Source organism: Solanum lycopersicum, chromosome 9 (assembly GCF_036512215.1).
Source record: "Solanum lycopersicum chromosome 9, SLM_r2.1".
Taxonomy (NCBI): domain Eukaryota; kingdom Viridiplantae; phylum Streptophyta; class Magnoliopsida; order Solanales; family Solanaceae; genus Solanum; species Solanum lycopersicum.
The window spans coordinates 68,026,145-68,047,091 of record NC_090808.1 but is presented as its reverse complement, the minus strand read 5'-3'; the positions used below and the strand labels follow the sequence as shown (position 1 = coordinate 68,047,091).

Genomic DNA, 20,947 nt, shown 5'->3' with positions numbered 1-20,947 from the left:
ATATTCGATGTCTTAACTTGACATAGCATTAAAACATTTGATGTTTCGATAATTACATTATTTTGTTATTATTATTATTTTCGTAGTAATTGTTATATCTGTTTCACTGTCGTTTTTCCTTTTCATGTACTCGAGTCGAGAGTCTTTTGAAAATAGTCTTACCAGCTTCACGTGGTAATGATAAAGTTTGCATATATTCTACTCCCAAAGCCCCCACGAGCATGATTTAAATATTGTTGTTGTATATTAATTATATATTAGTTAGTAAACGTAAAGGATATATATATATATATATATATATATATATATATATATGGAAAAATTACTGAAATACACGTCAATGTTTTTCTTATTTCCAATATCTCCTTCTATTTTAAAAAAAAACTCTAAAATTTCTTATTCCTTTAGTGTATCCAAGCTACATATTAATGTATCTGAATCAGTCTTTAATGTATCTGAGCTACATATTAATGAATCTGAGTCAGTCTTTAGTGTATCCGATTTATTTTATAATATATTCGGGCTAGTTTTTAATGTATTCGAGCTAAATGTTATGTATCTCAGATGGTTTTAAATGTATCTCGAGATATTCTTTAATGTGTCTGAGCTACATATTATGTATCCAACTTGTGTTATATATATATATATATATATATATATACCCATAAATGATCTGGCTTTTGGCCCAATCCAGCCCAGGCCCATTAATAAGTATACATGATATAGCACATTTTGTTTTTCTCCCTTAGTTGCGACAAAAGTGATTACTATTGAAACCTCATGACAATATCTTGTAGTTCCATCGATGGAAACTGACATCTTATAACAAAAGTTTGTCACGTTTCGAGCCTAAAATTTAAGGTGGAATTGACACTTGATATTTTAATTTGTTTGAGTAGAACCAGCTAACTCGATTATTTATAAAGTCATAAATATTGAATAAATTATTGATTGGGACAAGTTTCTCCACGCAACTATAAATAAACTAATAGAACGGGTTAATTATGCTCCAAAAACAAATGATGCTCATCAATAACTAAAACGTATAGGTTAACATGTTGATCAATCGTTAAGAATAACATATATTGAGAAAAGTTTAATCGAACTCAAATAAAATAAAGAATAACGCATCTTTTTATCACTAAATTATAGTTAACCAATGTACATTTTAATTATTTATTAATTATAATAAATTAATATGATTTAATATTTAAAAAATCTTGAGTATTAATAACAAGAATAGACAAATAAGAAATGCATTGCCTACCCACGTGAACTCTTAGTTTCGAAGAAACAAAAAAGAGGCAGGGTACATGTGTTTTAGAAATATTTTATATTCGTATATAATCTAGATAAATAATATAAAAAGTGAACATAAAGGTGTGACGTGGGAGTAGTGGGGCGATGGAATGTGGCGGAAAATAGTTTTGAAAGGTGAGGCAAACACAATCAATATGAAATGATATCTGTAGAACTTATTTTTAACTACGACAGTCATTTTCCTCGTGAACTATTTTTCAATGAACATGAAAAAATTTAACTGACAAACATGAAAAAATGAAAAAACATTTTCGTACCAAACAATCTTCTCTTTTAAAAGAAAACAAAAGAAAAGAAGATAAAATAAGCTTTGATTCATCACTAAGCAAAGAAAAAAAAAGGGAAATTAAAAAAAAAAAAGAATAGACGAATAGGGAACTTACAAATTATAATTATATTGAACTTTATATATCTTTTTTAGCATGTGTATTAAAGTGGAAATTTTATCTAATACACTAAAATACTTTTTCATATAATTGGTCTTGATTAGCTTCTAATCATGTTCTTAATCCCAAATTGGATCCAGTAGAACGTGAGGTGTTCACCCAAATTTCTCCATAAAAAGTTACATGGTATATATACGTTATTTTTTTGTGAATATGTATATGGATTTTGAATTTAAGACTATAATTGGCACAATAATTAAGAAGGTTTAAAATTCAAGCAATTTCAAATTCAAATTCTCAACATTAATAAAATTTTAAATCTACTACGATCGATACACTTTTTTCCCTTTCGATAAAGCAAGAATCTTTTTTCCCCTACCAATTTATATAGGTATCAACCAATAAGAAAAGTGAAATTTAATTTGAGTTACTTCATGGAAAAGTTATTGATGTAAACTTTATTTTGTATTATTTTGTTGATAGTGAAAGTAGGAAAAGATACTGCTTTTGTTTAGGCAAAAAGACAAATATATGGTAAAGTTGTGAATTAGTGCATAGCATGTGGTGAGAAAAATGAAAAGTTAAAAGAAGAGAAGAAATTAAGAAGTATGAAAATCATAAAAACAAAGATAATTATGTGATTTCTTTTGTTTATCTAGACTTTTATAAGTAAAAACGGAAATTATATATATAATGTTAGTTATGGAATTCAAAAAATTAAATAAATTACATTGTTATAGAATATCTGACCTTAAACTCATAAAGTTCATATTCTGAATGTGCCTCTAACTCGAAAATTAATTGTGATCCAAACACAGATAAAATTAGAAGCTAGCCAGGAAGTATAAGAGAAAAAGAGTTGTAATTAAGATTTAACACTTAAAAATGGAAGTGTAACGTGGTGAGAAAGTTGAAGGTTACGTACTTTACTATAAATATTTTAGTAAATATAATATATTATCATGTCTTTGTCGAAGGCAGGGTCGAAAGGAGGTTCAGATAACAACAACAACATATTCAGTAAAATTTCACAAATCAAACTTAGAAGGATAGAATGTACGCATACATTATTACCATATGTTTCCACATATTTTACACCATAACTATCCATTATATTTTAATTATCTAACAAAAATCATCATTTTTTTCGCGAATTTCACACTTCAATTGTCGCTCTTTGGATTAAACACACCTCAATGTTGAGCTGGCCTGCAAGCGCATGTTGTCGTCTAGGCACAAATATTTGGTCAACTCAGCGTCGATATGTATTTAAATAAGGAATATAATTTAGATAGACAACGAAAACTACGAATCAATTTGAAACTCACAAAACGCGACACTTTAAACGTGTTTCCGATAGTAAAGTCTTTTTTAAAAAGGTGTAAGGTGGGGAGAAAGTTGATGGATGTGCACTTCCCAAGAAATATCAAAGTTAGCTTTATATATTGAAGTTGAAAGAAACCATATAAAGTGTCCTACAAATACTTTTGGATGTGTCACACAAGGAGCTAGAAAAGAAAAGTTGTGAAGAAAATTTTGGCTGTTTAAACCATATCAAAGTGAGATCACTTGTAATTTTGGCCAAGTATAAATTGATATTCAAAAGAAGTTTGCTCTTGGGTTGGTGTTGAACAATTTCTTTAAGGTAAGATTTGTGAATAATAACTCTTCTTATTCTATGTTTGGAGTACATTATATACTTTTCAATAGTTTGTAATTCTGTCACATGTTTGTACGATTTAGCTCGTAACTAACAAGATTTTTTGGTAATTTGTAGTTAAATTGAATCAGTAACGAGTTATTGTCGTTTAGCGATAGAAGTTGTTTGTCACTAATTCTTGTTGTTCTTACTCCACAAAATGGACATACAAGATCCATCCTATAAACCTGCTAACGCGAGATGCTTTGTGCATCGACATATATAAAATCTTCTCCAGAACTCTGCTAACGTGGGATGTTTTGTGCACCATCTTTGTTAGAATCCTGCTAATACAAGATGCTTTATGCATCGACGTATATAAGATCTTTGCTAGAACCCTACTAATGCGGAATGTTTTGTGCACGACATACAAACTAGAGTTATCATGTCAATATGAGTACTTCATACAATACTTTATATCTTGACTTAAAAACTTGTTTCCTATTTGATGATTTTTCAGATTATTTCAGTAGTGATGAAGAACAACTCAGCAATTAAATTCCTAAAACATGTCATTTCAGTACTATCCACACTAACCAAATCAAAATCAACAGCCATCAAAAGCAAAACTGAGGCAATAAAAGCTAAGTTAATGGTCTTATCATTGCTCAAATCCAAGAAACTCTCTTTATCTGGCCTAGGAACTAAGGCCATTTCTCACAAGATCCATTCACTATTAGGACATAAAGATCAAGATCACGAAGACGAAAACAACAAGGCCATTGTACTAGTCTACAACCACGCCCCTGAAGTCGGTGAGGATCATGTACACTATCAGCATAACGAGGCTAACGAAGAGATACTACTACTATTAAGCAATGGAGAAAACTACGATTATGATGATGATAAGTATCCGGATTTAACACATTCATTGTTCGATGAAGAGGACGAGTACTTAGGTGATCCAAATGCATCAGCTATAGACATGGTAAGGAATTTCAAAGAGGAAGAAGGAGAGAACTTTGTGCTTGAAGACGAGATCGATAACGTTGCAGACTTGTTCATCAAGAAGTTTCACAAAAGGATGAGATTACAAAAGCTTGAATCTTTCAAGAGGTATCAAGAGATGCTTCAGAGAAGCACTTAAATTATAAGTAGATTAATGAGTATTATTAATTGCTAATTGAAGTTTTTATCTGTTAAACTTCTGCAGTATTATTATTATTGTTGCAGTAGTTCTTTTGTTTCAACTATGAAGTGTTTGCTTTTTTTAAATAAATTTTCATGTCCTTTGTTCCCTAGTAGCAAAAGAGAGAAAAACTAAGGACTTGTACTAATAAGTTGGGAGAAATAGGTAAGTATGAATCAAGATTGTGTGTGAGTTTCTAACTATGTAAATTTAATCTCTGATATCAGTAATCACGATGAACTTTTGGTTATTTGACTTTCGTACTCTGAATCCAGTCGTTCTTTTTCAAAACGGAGAAAGTAATAGTTTTATAAGTACTAGAATTACTATTTGAAGAACCAACTTTATTCTATATTGTATAAACATTATAATCTCCTATAACAGAGTGACAGATAAATTTCTATTTATGTTTCTTTTTCATACATATATAGTCTTTTATTTAGTTTTTTTTTGCATTTATCACATTCAAATTTCATAAAGATTAGAATTTCAATTCCTCTATAGACATCTGTTGAAGTTGTATCTTACTGTATTTACAAGAAAATGGCTACGTTATTCAGACTCTTCAAAAATATAGCCAGGTGTGTCTGATTGTTCTAAAGCTATGTATTTTTGGAGGATCTGAGCAACAGAGGTTGAAAGCAACTCAAAGCAGATTGTAAATATCACACCCAAGAACACATCTAGAGGCAACATTTTCGGCTACAGACTAACTTTTTTTTTTTCATGACGGTGTTATTCGGGCTAGCTCCCACTAGCACAAGTATCAGGTAATATTGTCCACCAATGCTCAAGTAGATTGTTGTGATGTCCATGACGGAGAGTGGGCCAATGAGGGTGAGTCATGCTTTTACTTTGGTAAGCTTTTGAAAAAGGGGTGCATGTGATACCTTAGGTGAATTCCACATCAGAAAGGGGAGAGAATAGTGAAGAGCTTTGTAAAGCATAGCATTAGTCCACATGGTACGTGTGCTTTTGGGGCTCGATGTGGCGTAGCCCCAAAGACAACTCCATGTGGACCTAGGCCTGAAGCGGACAATTAAATATGAACCATAAGGCAGTGCTCAAAGATGATTTAAATTTAAGACCTAACTGTCCCTGCCAACAACATGACAGTCCTTTGTGACTCGGATATGTCTGGTTCAAGCCCCGGAAATGGAGAACTTCTTGGTAGGGAGCTTTACTCCTTAAGTGGGCCTGCCTGGCACGAGTCTCGATTAGTAGGGACCAATGGGCTTCGAATACCAGATGGTTAGACCAAAAAAGTCCAGAAATAGAGACAAAAGATACCAAGTACTTATCAGTGAACATATGCACAGTACATTACAACAGCTACTACTACGGACCTAGTGTAATCCCACAAATCTGGGGAGGGTAGAGCGTACGCAGACCTTACCACTACCTTTGAGAAGGTAGAGAGGTTGTTTCAAAAGACCCTCGACTGAACAAACAGTGAGAAAGAGGCAATAGCAACAAACAGAAACAACAACGAGATAATAAGATACCGAAACTAGAATTTCATTATAGAAGATGCATCTAGGAAGCCCTCGATATATAGTGAGAAAAGCATAAAGCATATTATTTTCCATAACCTTCAGATGGAGAACTATTGAAATAACATCAATCACCTCCAAACTAGTTCTAGAAAGTGATTGATGAAATTTTCACTATGAGAAATATACATGGGAATATCTATAATTTAGCCATTAAGAAAAAAAAATACAAGGAGAATTAGTACTAAAAAATTATCAAAGTTAATTGAGATGTGCTTCTTACATGCTCATCTAGAAGGAATTATCTTTCAGAGGGAGATCATAAACTGGAGATGAGATAAAGTTCCCTTCTTGCTCATCAGACTCAATCAGCATCAGAACAACCTCGCGCATTGAAGGACGATCATACGGGGACATGCTAGTGCACATTAGAGCAATTTTAAGAACTGTAAGCATATGACTAACAGTAATTACATCTTCCAAATCCAATCGGCTATCGAGTACCCCTGGTGTCAATGAATGGTTCCTAACATAATGCTTCACCCATGTGACAAGATCACCGCCTTGTTCTAAGGGCTGTACGGGTGCTTTTCCAGTTAGCAACTCCAAAAGGACTACCCCATAACTATAGATATCACATTTTTCCGTAACTTTCATGGTATAAGCATATTCTGCAACAGAGAAGGAAGAAAACATCAATTGAAAAGGATAAAAATGGTTATATAACACAGAATGAAAATTACGAGAGGGATACTACATAGACAGGGAGAAAGTTAAAAGCATTTTTTCTTGTATTCTGTCATTTCATCAAAGAAATTAACTTGTTCCATAAACAATTTTAACTAAACTTCAACAAGATATCCATTTCATATCACAAAGAGAAAAATTAGACTTTCAAAGTAGAACAACACATGGTCGAATATCTAAATGAACATAAATATGTGGAACAAGAATGATCCACATGTATCATGAAGAGTCTCCAAAGTTCGCGTAAGATACATAGAGCAGTTTGTATGGCTTCTCCTGGCATAGAACACATATAAATTGAGAAGTATAAACAGATAAAAGTTAAAAGCATTTCATTGTTGTCTTCAGATAATTGAAGAAATAGACGTTGCATACAATTCAAACTATCTAATATCAACAAGAAAATCCTATTCAAATCAACAAAAACAGGTAACACTTTCAGAGTGAATATACAGATAGATATGTGGGAATAAGGATCAAATGGCAGTACATTTCTCGACATATTTCTATAGATAACAAAGGAACATAAGAAGTTGTCCGGGAGAAAACAGAACATACCAGGGGCTATGTAGCCATAAGAGCCAGCAACTGCAGACATCGACTTAGATTGAGGCATATCAACAACTTTTGCCAAACCAAAATCACCAACATGAGCTTCAAACTTCTCATCAATCAGAATATTATTGGACTTTATATCACGGTGGATGATCCGGGGCTTGCAATCATGATGTAAGTAAGAAAGTCCTTGAGCAGCTCCAACAGCCACCATAAAGCGAGTTGGCCAATCCAATCTGCAAGATGTACTGTGAAGCAGTTCACCCAAGCTACCTCTGGCCATATACTCATAGAGAAGTAAATTAGAACCCTGATGATAGCAAAAGCCATATAGCTTTACGATGTTACGATGCCTAATCTTTCCTAGAGTTAAGATCTCTGCACGGAAGCTATTGTCGATGTTATTACCCTCTCTGTTAGAAGCAAGCTTCTTGACTGCAATCGTTTGTCCAGACTGCATGACTGCCTTGTAAACTGTTCCAACGGCTCCTCTTCCAAGAACATAACAATCCTGAAAATTGTTTGTAGCCTCAACCAAGTCCTGGAAAGTGAACCCCTCTTTCGGACGGAAATAAATGTCTGGATCTGAAGATTCCAGGTCTTTATCCTGGGTTGCAACCATCTCAACTGGATGCTGCCTCATATAGTACAAAATTACCACAATCAAAACAAGAGAAACTCCACCAATTACACCGGCAACTGCAGTAATAATCTTTGCTCGAGGAGAATCTGCACTCTCGACTCTAGGAGAATTATTGGCATCATAAGCTGGAGATGCGTTACATTCACCTAGAGGCCCACCACAAAGACCTTTGTTTCCAATGAAGCTGCTGATATCCATGTTCCGAAAGAGTGGTATATCCGGCAGTGGTCCAGTCAAGTCATTGTATGAGAAGTCAATACCCAAGAGACTTGTCAGGTTTCCAAATGTGCTTGGTATTTCACCACTCAAATGATTGTTGTTGAGATAAAGGTACTCTAATAGGATAAGATTACCAAGGTTAGGTGGTATACTTCCAGAGAGATTGTTATTGCTAAGATCCATTGCAATTTGTAAGCCACTAAGATTACCCAACTCTGATGGTATTTCACCTGACAGTAGATTACTGCCCATCTGCAGCTCAGTCAAATGAGAGAGGCTCCCCAATGCTGCTGGTATCTTTCCAGATAACTTATTCTCTGAAAGCAAAAGACGTTCTAGCTGCGACAAGCTACCAATGTCATCAGGTATAACATCAGTAAATCTGTTCTTGCTGAGATCCAGTCTTTGTAGTGCCTTGCAGTTACGAATTTCTGGAGGTATTGGTCCAGTGAGCAAATTTGCTGAGACATTGAATGTCACAAGCCTGGTAAGATTTCCTATCTCCTTAGGCAACTGGTTGAAACTATTGCCTGAGAAATCAAGCCTCTGCAACTTCTGGCAATATCCAATATCAGGAGGTATTGGACCAGTGAACTGGTTCTGCCCCAGTTCAACAGCAGACAGGTTTATCAATTTGCACAACTCAGAAGGAAATGTCCCTGTTAGCCTGTTATCGTTCAGACGAAGTTGCACCAATGAATCACATTTAAGAACACCGGATGGAATATATCCGTGCAACTTATTTGATGCAAGATTCAGCAAAATCAAATTGGAATTCTGACAAACGAATCGAGGAATTCTTCCTGTGAGTTGATTGTTATTTAAATCAAGCACCCAAAGTCGACTATAAATGCCAAGACGTTGAGGAATAGTACCAGTTAAAGAATTCTCAAAAAGCTGTAACTGAACCAATTCCCTTTGATACTGAAAACCAAATGGAATAGGACCTGTTAGGTAATTAATTGACAAATCAAGACTAACCAAATTCTTTAAAGTAGTAAGTTCATCTGGTATAACGCCTTCGAGCTGATTCTGGAAAAGAAACAACAGTCTCAGACTTTTTATTTGGCCAAACTCAACTGGAATTTCTCCTTTCAGAAAGTTTTCTGAGAAATCAATTTCTGTTGCCATAGAAAGATTTCCAATCTCCCTTGGAATGCTACCATTTAATCCATTCCGGTATAGGTATAACTTCATCAAATTTTTCAGTTTACCTATTTCAGCAGGAATATCTCCAATCAGGTTGTTCTGATATAAAGCAAGCAATTGAATTTGTGTTAAATTTCCAAGTTCCTTTGGAATATAACCAGAGAACTGATTTCCCCAAAGCACAAGCTCTTTCAACTTACTAAGCATGCCAAGTTCTTTCGGTATGTTTCCTTCCAGGCAATTCTGTGTTAGACCAAGAGATTCCAAGCTCTCGCAACCACCTATCTCTGTAGGTAAACTTCCAGAAAATGCATTCTGCCCCACTCGAAATATTGTCAAATTTTTCAAATTTCCAATAGATCGAGGCACTGGACCGGTAAGATTATTGGTGTATGCAACAAAAGTAACTAGAGATGAGAGTTTCCCAAACTCCTCAGCAATAGGACCAGAGATCATGTTGCTGCTAATGTTCACATCCTTCAAATTAGACAGGTTATACAGTTCAGCAGGAATTGGACCGTAAAAAGTATTATAATGGAGCTGGAGAGACTGCAATTTTGAGCAATTTCCAATCTCTTTGGGAATGTTCCCAGTGAGTTGATTGTAAGGCAGGTTAAGATAAGCTAAATGTTCAAGACCACCAATGCTAGAACTCAACGTGCCTGAAAGATTCATAGAGCCCAGATAAAGCGATTGCACAACTGGATTATAATCAGAAGTGCAATTCACACCTACCCAACCACAAGGAGTTTCATCATTTGCATTCCAATTCCCCAAATAGTTATACGGATCCTGGAAATTCTTCTTCAATTCAAGAAGGTACATTCCTTCCTGATTCAATCCTTCTGCAGGAGAAACCAGCAATAGTACAGCAGCCAACAAAGCACTTATCCAAATTAGAAAAACCAAACCACTTCTTGATTCAAAATCTCCAGACATCATAACAAACTTCCAATAAGACAGTCTCAGTTAGACCTGTTAATCCAACTATGTGTCAATACTTATAAAATACAACAACATAATCAGTGTAGTCATACAAAGTAGGGTCTCGGGAGGGTATAGACTACAGTGTACGCAAACCTTACCCCTATCTCAGAGGTAGGGAGGTGTTTCTATAGCCCCTCGGCTCAAAGAAAAACAGTCCAGAAAAAGAAGTAAAGGAAATACAAGAATCAACACATAATAGCAAAACAATAGAGAGTAGCAGAACAGAAACTACAACAAAACAGTACACAATCAAGGTATAAGGAATCAATAGATAGTAACAGAATGAGCAATAGTATGTCTACCAATATGAACGGACAACAAGACAACGCATTGTCACCGCCCACCTACTATCCTAATCCAAGTCCTACCCTCCACACCCTTAAGGTCAATCATCAAGAAGAGACAATACTAACTAGACAAACTAGACAAACCAGAAAAAGTTCTATATATACCAATTAATCAACTAACTTCAAAGACTCCAATCAACTCAGAAATGCCCAAAAAACTCAACTAAATAATGAGGAATTCAGGAATAAATAAGAAACTCATTAAAGATCTAAGCTTTAGCATACCTCTAGGCTATTGAGTCCATCACCTTGTCAAAAAGAGCTGAATTCCACCAAACACCCAGAAAAAGCAAAGAACTTTCAAGTAATTCCTTTAGATGATGACAGAGCAAAGACCATAGAATTCATGAATTGAGGAAAAGATAAAATCAAAGATTATACTATATCTAAAACCAAGAACCTCCAACATTTTTCCAATAATGGTGGGGATCTTCCTATATACATGCAAGATTTTGAAAAAAGGGTTGGATAAAAATGAGAAAGATTCAACCTTTATTTCAGGACAAGCCAAAAAAAAAAAAAAGGAAAAACTCAAATACACTGAATCAAGAAAACCCCTTTATTTTATTCAAAGAAAATATAACTCAAAAAACCAATTCTTTTCCAAATGGCAATGATAGTGAAGGATCTTTTAGGTAAATGGAAAGGATGGATATGAGTTCTTCATTGAAGCTTTAATGGCAGACAAAGCATGCTTTCACTAAGCTTTAATTTCTTCAATATATATGATGATGATGAGGACTTCAAAATAGCTTGATGTATTTTTTCTTCTTCTAATTTATATATAATATCTTTGATTCTTTAATTTCACTCTATCTCAAAAGTCCTAATCTCTTTTGGCTTCTCTATATCATAAAGTTAGCCTTTTTGAGTGCTTGAAAAAGTATAAAAATTTGTGAACCTTTTAGGCATTACAAGTTAATAAATGCAAATAATTTATTTATTGTGGAATTCTGAGATTAGGACAGGTTTTGGAGTTTTTGTTTTAAATTGTTTTTTTTGGGGGGTTTCTTTTGGCACTGAAAATTGTGTGTAGTGAAAATGAAGTCAGATGTGATGCTTTGCTATGGTATCATTTTCTAATGTACTCTATTCGTGAAATTTGAATACGAGACTTCCGATTATGACATTTCATGATGGTATTATGTAGTTTATCGCTTTGACTCATAACTAGAAGGAAAATTGAGTTTTGAAATTTTATATGAGTGAAAAGCAGGTAAGTCATACTCAAGTAGAGTCGATATTATTGTAAGGACATAAATAACTCATATCATGATCGAATTCGATAATATTTGAAACTATATAACTAATATATATAGCTGTGAAAATTACAACCTTCTTGATTGTAGGTTGTTGAGGGATCGATTTGAACGTTCATAGATAAACATCGTTTTGAAGAACACAACATTCTTATTTTCACTTGTTCAATTTCAATCCTTCTATATTCGTTTATTCAGTTAAACGATAAATATGATAAAAATAATTTTCATAATTAAAGGTATTCTAAAATGAAACTCATATAGACTATGTATAATGTATTTATCTAATTATTGATGATATAATATTACCATCTTATATTAAAGATAAAACACCCAAATATTTTTTTTGTCTATTTTCTTTCCTTTTTGGTTCTAAACACCAATTTCAAGTGGGACCCATTTTGCAACCAAGTATAAGGTGGGACCTACCAAACTCAAAAAAAAAATGTGGACCAATGGAACCATGAGTATTGAAGTTGATAGCCTCTTAAAGCACTTACTTTATGTCAAAATCAATGATTCACACAAACCTATATTGGTGATTAGTCTTTGGTATTAATTATTTGATCCTTGAAAAAAATTGGTAGGGTTCCATTTTTGGTGGACAATCAAATGTAATAAACTATAGTGTATAATTCTATTAGTGGTCATTTGTTTTAAAACTTAAAAAATATCAAAATTAATGGAAAATTTTCCTTCAAAAACTTTGGGGAAAAAAATAGAGAAAAGGGATGGAGAATAATATTGATTCTTCATATATTGCTCTGAGTAATTTTTTCGTTTAATAATAATAGATGTCCATTATACTATATTAGCTAGTCCAATGGTAATTATTCAGTTTATGAAATCAATAGATAATTTTACATATAGTTCATAATTTATCCTTATCATTAATTATAATAATTTTTCTGCTATATTTTTAAATATATTCAAAGGGTAATATGATTAAATACCCTTCTATTTATAATTTTTTAAGAAGTATGCACAATCAATAGTAGACAAATATTGTTGGATAAAAAATTAATATTTTTACAAAAAATCAATTAACTTTTATATCATACATAAGAGATAAGTATTTTTTACTGCAATAATTACTAAGAGTTACAATGATATAGATATGATTTCCTTATTATTGATAAAAAAAATTGAGTAGGCCAAAAATATAAAATAACCTTACACATATTTTATACGATATAAATTTAAATTAACTGAGACTTATAAACTAATTTAAAAAATAAAACATTATGTGGAACTAAATTTCAAATGGTATTTGGAATTAAAAGAGAATAGAAATGATACTCCCTCAATCCGGTAATGTTTGTCATGGTTTCTATATTTAGAGTCAAACTAAAAAAAATTTGACTAACATTTTAAGATGTATTTTTTTATTATATTAATATGCAAAAAATTGTAATTTATAGTACTTTTCATATAGTTTTAGAATATCCAACTTTTTTGTTTGAAATAATCTAATTTACCATTGAAAATTAGTTAAATTAATTTTCGATAAATAAAATATGATAAATAATTTTGGACGGAGAAAGTATTGGTGTGGAAGAAAAATATAAAAACAAAAAGAATATTTTGATGGAGGTGTCATATCATGAGTAGACTTTTAATTATTTTGAGTGTTTGCATCTAATCCCTATGTTGATTTTCTTTTTTTTACTCTTCTTGGGGTTTGGCTCTTTTTTCCACTCAAAAAACTTTCAAACACAATCAAACCAATAAATAAATTACACTTCTCTTAGCCTTTTTAAATTTAATAATTATGTATATTTGATGTACTTGTCTTCCTACATTTATTTAAAAATTTATCGATCGTAATTTATGATGGAATAAATAAAATTATTTTGAGTTTTGGTAAAATATATTCTTAGAAATATATTGTATGCGGATGTTTATCCATCATGTTACATCATGTTGAAAGAAATTGATCCATGTATCATGTTAAAAAAAAATTATGCTAGTGATGTTGTAATGTTTGTTTATTTATATACTCGATATCTCTTTTATAGTTTGTCTATTTCTATAGTTTGTTTATGTGAAATTATTTTTATCTTAATTTGGGATGTCAAATACACTCTCCTTTTATGGAATCAGTATTCTCGTCTCGAGGTTTGCCCCATCATATGGAACTTGCCTAGGCTCAACATTGAGATTTGTTTCCTGAAATTTGTCATAATTTATTTGAATTTTGGCTCACATCGACGAGATTAATATAAGAGTGACTCTAATAATATATGTATTGTGTAATGGCACGACTCACTAGTGGACATTACTCTCTTTAAGCCAAGAACTTCACGACTTTAAAGCATGTCATTAAAATGTAAAACATATCTACTTATATATCCAGTATCTCTCATAAAATTTCTTTATCTAAAACTAAGATGTCGTAAGTAAATTTTTAAAACTGTCATTATACTCAGTGCAAGATGTGGCCTACCTAAATTATTTTTAATTCTTGGAAAAATGAATAATTCAATTTTATATAGCAAAAATATTCAAAACTAGTTGACCCCCACCCCCTCTTTTTGAATCTTGTATCGTACGTTATTATGTTGTACGACATATAAACAAATGCCTAATTTATTCAAAATTATCGAATAATTACTCTTTTATCCTTGGAAATTTAATTATCTTATTAATTAAACAAGGGTAAAAATGTCAATAAGAGCAATTAGATTAAATTTGTATTCAGCGGGTATCGAGCTGGCCAAAGTTGACAGCGTGGTCAACGCTGAAGGTCAATATAAACCCAAATTAATTAATACATTATTATAAACTAATTAATTAAATTAGTACATTAATTACTATATATTTGATGTACCTAAACTCCTCTGACAAATGCATCATTAACGCGGAGAAGATCGAAATAATTATTATTTTCAATAATTTATCGTTTTGTTATTTTTATCTGTCCATTTTGAATTTTGTATATCCCGTAAGAAAAATTATTAATATTCATATTAATTGGTGCAAAGTCTTAGACTTTGAAAAATAAGTAGTTAATGTTGAGGTAAAATAAGAAAAAGAAATATCTTTTTTAATATGTTAAAAGTGACAGGTAAAATAAAAAATTTATGTGTGAAAATACTGAACGATTAAAATGAACGAAGAAAGAATTTCTTTATTGATCTATATTTATAGTACGAAAGATTATCAAGTAGCTCGACTAATAGAGGCCCTCGTGAAAGGGAACCACTCTGTCGCTCAATACGGAGAACTTTTTTTATACTCGGAGTTTGAAATCGAAACCTTGAAAATATAAAAGAAATAATTAGTACTCTAATTTGATCTACATTATGTCAATTGTTGATCTTGTTTTTATTGGGCCTGTCCACTTTTCTTTCTAAACATCCCAAACCATCTAAACAAGGCCCAATACCCACACTTAACTTTAATTGTGTTTTTAATTATAATATATATTTTTTTATAAAAAAAAATAAACGAGGTAGTGGAAGAAAATTACAAAACGCAAAATTGGATCATCAGACCTTGGGTAACCAATCGACTAAGCTACTAATAATCAACTTATAATAGAGGTTAACCCGAGACTTATTTCGAACCATAAACAAAACCCTAAAATTGATGAGTAAGAGCGTACATTTATTTTCTTTAAATTATATATATATATCAAATATTTTACTGAAAAACAATTTTCTTAAAGTTCGAGAAATACTTCTATAAAGTGAGGAAATAAAACAACTTTTATGAATCGTATTTTAGTACCTTGACCACCCCACCCCAATTCCATGACACCTACCCTCATTTTTTTAATTACTTAAAGAGATATTTTCGGAATATTTTTTTTTTATTTTTCTACTTACTTACCTAACACTAGAAAATAAATAAATAAATTACTTATTTTTTTTAATAAAAAAATTAATAAGAAAACATTTCCCTTCATATACCAAATTTGAACCTTTCCCATTAAGTTTTTTATTATAACAAAAAGGCACGTGCTTTCTTATAAAAGTCAAAAAAAGAAAAAGTTTTTTGGCTTTGGAAGCAAAACCCAAAGAAAATAACTTTATGTAAATAATTAGAAAGTTTTATATAATCTTTAGATTAATCGAAACAAGACATAAAACTTTTTCCTAAGAAAAGTGTAAAATCTTTCGAGATATGAATCGATAATTTATCTTTATATACTCTTTCTCTTTTCTTATATAGATATTGTTTTTATCATATCATATAAAAATCGATTTCATAATTTGAATGATTTAATACATTTATTATCAAATATCTTAAATTTTAAACTCATTAAATTTAACTTCTCGATTTATTTTTGTCTAAATAACTATTCATTTCTCATTTAAACTTAGCAATTACTATTTATTTTAACCTGCTTTATAAAAACTTCTCATCTATTAAAGATATACTCGATCAGTCTCACGATTGATAAAAATAATTTATTTTTACTCCTACTAAATTACAGACGATTCCTACCAACAATATTATTTTAAAAAAAAAAATAGAGGAGGAAATGCATTAGATGCACTAAAATTTTAAAATTATATTTATCAAAATTTCCATGCACTAATAATTATCTCTATTTAATTAGAGCAATAAGTATCTTTTTGTTCCATGTGCTATGCATGTTAGGGTTAACCGACCAAAATAATTAAACAAAAATATCTTCTCAATCATATGCTTCTGATCTTTATTAAAAAAAAATATTTTTTAATTCTTTTTTTTATGTGTTTGTGATGATTTTGTCTAATATTTCTCATTAGCAATCATAATTATTACTAATTAGAACGTATAATTACACTTATGGTCCCTAATTGATGAGCAAATCGTAAATGTTAGCGTAAGCATATATGAGAATCCGAAACTAAAACGGTACAAAATTTTAACAAAAATTCCAAAACGGTATATAAAATTTTATATTAACCTAAACGGTAAAATCGCTGCAGGCGCAGTGACTTACCTCACCTGAAAAAGTAAAATCGCTGCTGAGGCAGCGATTTTGAAAAAATTATTATTTTTTAATAAAAAACTGAAATCGCTGCCTAAGCAGCGATTTCAAAATTTTGCTTCTTCCAAATCGCTGCTTTGGCAGCGATTTCTTATTATTTTTTAATTATAATTTTTTTTTTAAAAAAATAAGGTATATCGCTGCCAGTGAAGCGATTTACCAAAAAAAATTATTTTTTTATAATATAAATCGCTGGCACTGCAGCGATATACCTTTTTTTTTTAAAAAAAAAATTCTAATTAAAAAATAATATGAAATCGCTGCCAAAGCAGCGATTTGGAAGAAGCAAAATTTTGAAATCGCTGCTTAGGCAGCGATTTCAATTTTTTATTAAAAAAAAATAATTTTTGCAAAATCGCTACCTCAGCAGCGATTTTACTTTTTCAGGTGAGATAAGTCGCTGCGCCTGCAGCGATTTTACCGTTTTGGTTAATATAAAATTTTATTTACCGTTTTGAAATTTTTGTTAAAATTTCGTACCGTTTTAGTTTCGGACTCGCATATATGATACGATTTGCTAATATGAACGAATTGAAAATATAACAAACAATAAAATTGCGTGCCTTTGGATAATTTTACAATAAAAAATTGACTATTTTCTTTTATTTTTTTTAAGAAAATAGAAGAAAAATAACATTTATTTTTCTAAATAAAGAGTCATAATAACGGTTTTATATGGCATTCTTTTCAACATTGAATGAGTTCGTATTTATGGTTTTTGGTTGATTATTTCAATGTTGAAGCATTTAAGGCGTAATAGATAAAAAAAATATATTATATTTTCTTAATTTGTCAAAAATAATAACTGAAGAGTTAAAATTAGACGAGTAAAAAGGGACGGGGGAGTAGCCGACAAATCATACAAGAAAAAAAACTACAAAATTAGATAAGTCTCGTGCATCGAGTACGACCAATGTGGGGTGTAATGTCAAACTCTCTTATTTGTCCACTTTTGAATTTGCATACTGATTAAGAAAACAAATTCATATAGTGAGTTGACCATTTTACCCCTATTAATTATGAAATGGATGAATTAAAAACTAGTTCCACTATTTTCAAAGTAATTAATTGTAAAACTTTTAAATGTGAATAAGTATAGCACTCATATTCATTATGATTTTATGATAATTAGTTTAAGAGATTCTTTTAAGATATCATAATTACTAGAGTTAATTTTTTGCTTATTCATATAGGGACAACCTTAATTATTGATGAAATAATGTGTGAAATGTCTTACAATTTAGGCCCATTTTGTGACCAAAGATGAAAAACAATGTTTTAAATTATTGAAAAAATTCTATATTTTTTCATTGATTTTTGAAAGAGAAATTTCACTAGGCAAACAAACATAGCTAGCTACCACACAATTGAAGTTAGATTAGTGTATTATTATTGGGCCAAATAGGGCCTACCCTCTATCACATTTCTTTTCAAACAAATGGGTGAGATAAAGGTGATATGGGAAACTATCAGTTCGGTTTGATTTTATGTATTATTAATTATTAATTTTTGAGTATACTAAGTTAATAAAATACTTTTTCGATTTTTGGTGTATTGATCTTAATTTTTTCTGGTTTGATCTTTTGTTTAACCAATAAAAAAATGTTCTTACAATAAATATATGACTTCTCCAATAATTTAATCCAACTGTTGAATGGACAATAATGTAACTTTTGAAGAATGCTCATAAAATAAAGAGAACAAACACGAAAAGAACTATACAGGTGTAAACACAAATAAAAGAATTGGGTCAATAGTGTGAATAGAAGGATAAAGGGCAAAGACAATAACTAGTAAATAAAATAAGTGATTTTAATATTTAATATTTATGTAGAGGTAAGGAATAAATTGCTATCCTCTTAATGAATTATCGATAAACCATATAGCCCAATATTAAAGAGCCAAAAACAAATCGACAATTTTCTTATATAAAACCATTGAAATATTGTTGACCAATAACTGAATAACAATAAATCGATTCGATTTATTGATCGTTTAGGCTTTTGCACACTCTTGTTTTTTTTTCTTTTTTGATATTTGGATCAACAAATACACACACATATATACTTTCAAATGTGTAAATAATTCAAACATATGCAAATCATTTCATAAAAAACTATTTTATATTGTATCAATAGTTTATACAATACCAATAATGCTAATTTTAGAAATTAGGAAGTTCAAAAAAAAAATAAAATATATATATATATATATATAAAAGGAATATATCCACCACTAAAACCTAAAAGAAAATCTTCACATAGATTGTGTGATGTCCTACTTATTGTATGTGAATATTTCTTTTGTAGACATGGGACACATGTCTCACTTATTCTCTCAATGAAACCAAACATGAAAAGACCATTCATTCATTGTACACAAGAAAATTGTAGCTTAGTCATGGATTGTATGAGTTATTTTATTAGTATGGGAGTCAGAATTTTTATAATCGGTCAAAAACATTTATTAAAAAAAGGTAAATATTCGAAAGGAACCATAATTTGATTTGTAAAAAAAGCTAGCATGGTAGTGAATTATTATTTAAAGGCATTGAGTATTAATTATGTAGTGCAAATAAGTTGTCAAATTGGCAAAGAAAAAATATCTCCTAATATAGGTTTATCCATAAGAGCTGGCCTATGAATATGCTTTGTATTTATAACCACTAATAGTACCCTAGCAAACTCTTATTTATGTTCACTAATTTAGTGATGACAAATGGACGGATTGAGAGCAGTCAATATAAAATATGAAATAATTTAGTCTGTTTATATTTTATAAGGGTAAAAGCGGGTCGCATGACAAACTGAGTTAGGTGATAGATAATAATTTACTTTAGACTTCAATATTATAAATCTGATAATTTGATCATCAATTTTTAAAGAAATAGTTTCTAATTATGTTTATCTACATTACATTTAAAGTCAAAGTACAATTCACCAAAATTCGACTTTGCCCCGACCCTACGAACCGACCTCGGATGGAAAGGTCAAGGTCGAGAGTCGGGTCTTGGGTTTGGAATAGTTTAGGTTTGAATTCTGAGTCCCAAGTCGAGGGATGAGGTCGGGAGTCGAGTCCCAAGTCAGGGTTAATTCTCATGTCGGTCTCACGTCAAGGGTTAGGGTCAGGCAATGAGTTCGGGAGTCAAGTCCCAAATCATGGTCGATTCTCAAGTTGGTCTCGAGTTAGGGCCACAATTTGAAGCAATAATTTACTTGTGTCACCGACAGTAATACTTGTGTCGAGGCAAGCCACCTACAAGTAAAACACATACCCTAGGAGTAGGACACCTTGCATTCATGTAAAATGTTTCGTACACCGAACAACCTGAACCTTGAAACTATGCAATGAGTCAAAGCAAGTAAATCATTTAAAATCACTCATTATTGTCATCATCATATGTGACCATAAACTAGCAAACAACACACATATTAGTGACACCATGAGAAAATAGCAGCCACTCAGAGAAATACATATATAGTATATGAGTGCAGCCGCCTTTGACTAATATGTAAAAAAATCTAGTATAAAATTGATATAATTCACAAACAATAAGGTTTATAAAATGCACAACACAACAAAAGTTCAGTGTCATCTACAGGAACTGACTTAAAAGCAAATGTTAAAGCCATCAAGATCAAAGAAAAAAGCCAACCAAGACCACTATTAAAAGATAGAATCCAAGTCACTGATAAGCACAAAACAAAGAAACAAAAAAAATCACTAAACATTTTGTATTGTCACTTCTACTCTTACCTAACTAATGAGCTAATAAACTAGATTTAAAAAAATTGGTGGACATTGTCAAATCTTGTCCCAACAAAAACTTGAAGTATTTTACTCGATACATGTTGACTCGCACCAGCACAGGTACTGAATAACTCAGCCGAGGTTCAAATTTCAGCAAAAACAAAAACAATAAGCAATTTCCAACTATGGAGGACAGAGTTACTAGCACGTGTGCTGGAATGAGGTAGCGATACTCCATGAATTAATCGAGATGTACTCAACCTGTGACACAAACACCAAA

General features: G+C 31.3%; 2 protein-coding genes across 3 annotated transcripts; one reads left to right on the top strand and one right to left on the bottom strand.

Annotated features, from left to right (window-relative positions):
• Nucleotides 1-3,178: 3,178 nt before the first annotated feature.
• LOC101252722 (uncharacterized) lies at nucleotides 3,179-4,784 on the top strand. The gene is made up of 2 exons (XM_004247769.5): nucleotides 3,179-3,351; nucleotides 3,866-4,784. The coding sequence occupies exon 2, from the start codon at nucleotides 3,881-3,883 to the stop codon at nucleotides 4,490-4,492; it is 612 nt and encodes a 203-aa protein (XP_004247817.1). The 5' UTR covers nucleotides 3,179-3,351; nucleotides 3,866-3,880; the 3' UTR covers nucleotides 4,493-4,784.
• Nucleotides 4,785-6,036: 1,252 nt separating this feature from the next.
• Nucleotides 6,037-11,729, bottom strand: LOC101252436 (probable leucine-rich repeat receptor-like protein kinase At2g33170). 2 transcript variants are annotated; one of them, XM_069289110.1, is made up of 4 exons: nucleotides 10,900-11,708; nucleotides 10,076-10,315; nucleotides 7,333-10,002; nucleotides 6,037-6,698 (listed from the first exon to the last, which is right to left on the bottom strand). In XM_069289110.1, exons 3-4 carry the CDS (start codon nucleotides 9,794-9,796, stop codon nucleotides 6,319-6,321), a joined length of 2,844 nt encoding a protein of 947 aa, XP_069145211.1. In that variant the 5' UTR covers nucleotides 9,797-10,002; nucleotides 10,076-10,315; nucleotides 10,900-11,708; the 3' UTR covers nucleotides 6,037-6,318. The 2 variants fall into 2 exon arrangements, with proteins under 2 accessions (XP_069145211.1, XP_004247815.1); XM_004247767.5 differs by having other exon boundaries at nucleotides 7,333-10,315; nucleotides 10,900-11,729.
• Nucleotides 11,730-20,947: the final 9,218 nt, after the last annotated feature.

Coding starts and splice junctions, on each gene's coding strand:
- LOC101252436 (XM_004247767.5), bottom strand. CDS start 10,282: ATGATGTCTGGAGATTTTGAATCAAGAAGTGGTTTGGTTTTTCTAATT. Junction 6,699..7,332: donor TTATGGCTACATAGCCCCTG/GTATGTTCTGTT, acceptor TCTCTGTTGCAG/AATATGCTTATACCATGAAA.
- LOC101252722 (XM_004247769.5), top strand. CDS start 3,881: ATGAAGAACAACTCAGCAATTAAATTCCTAAAACATGTCATTTCAGTA.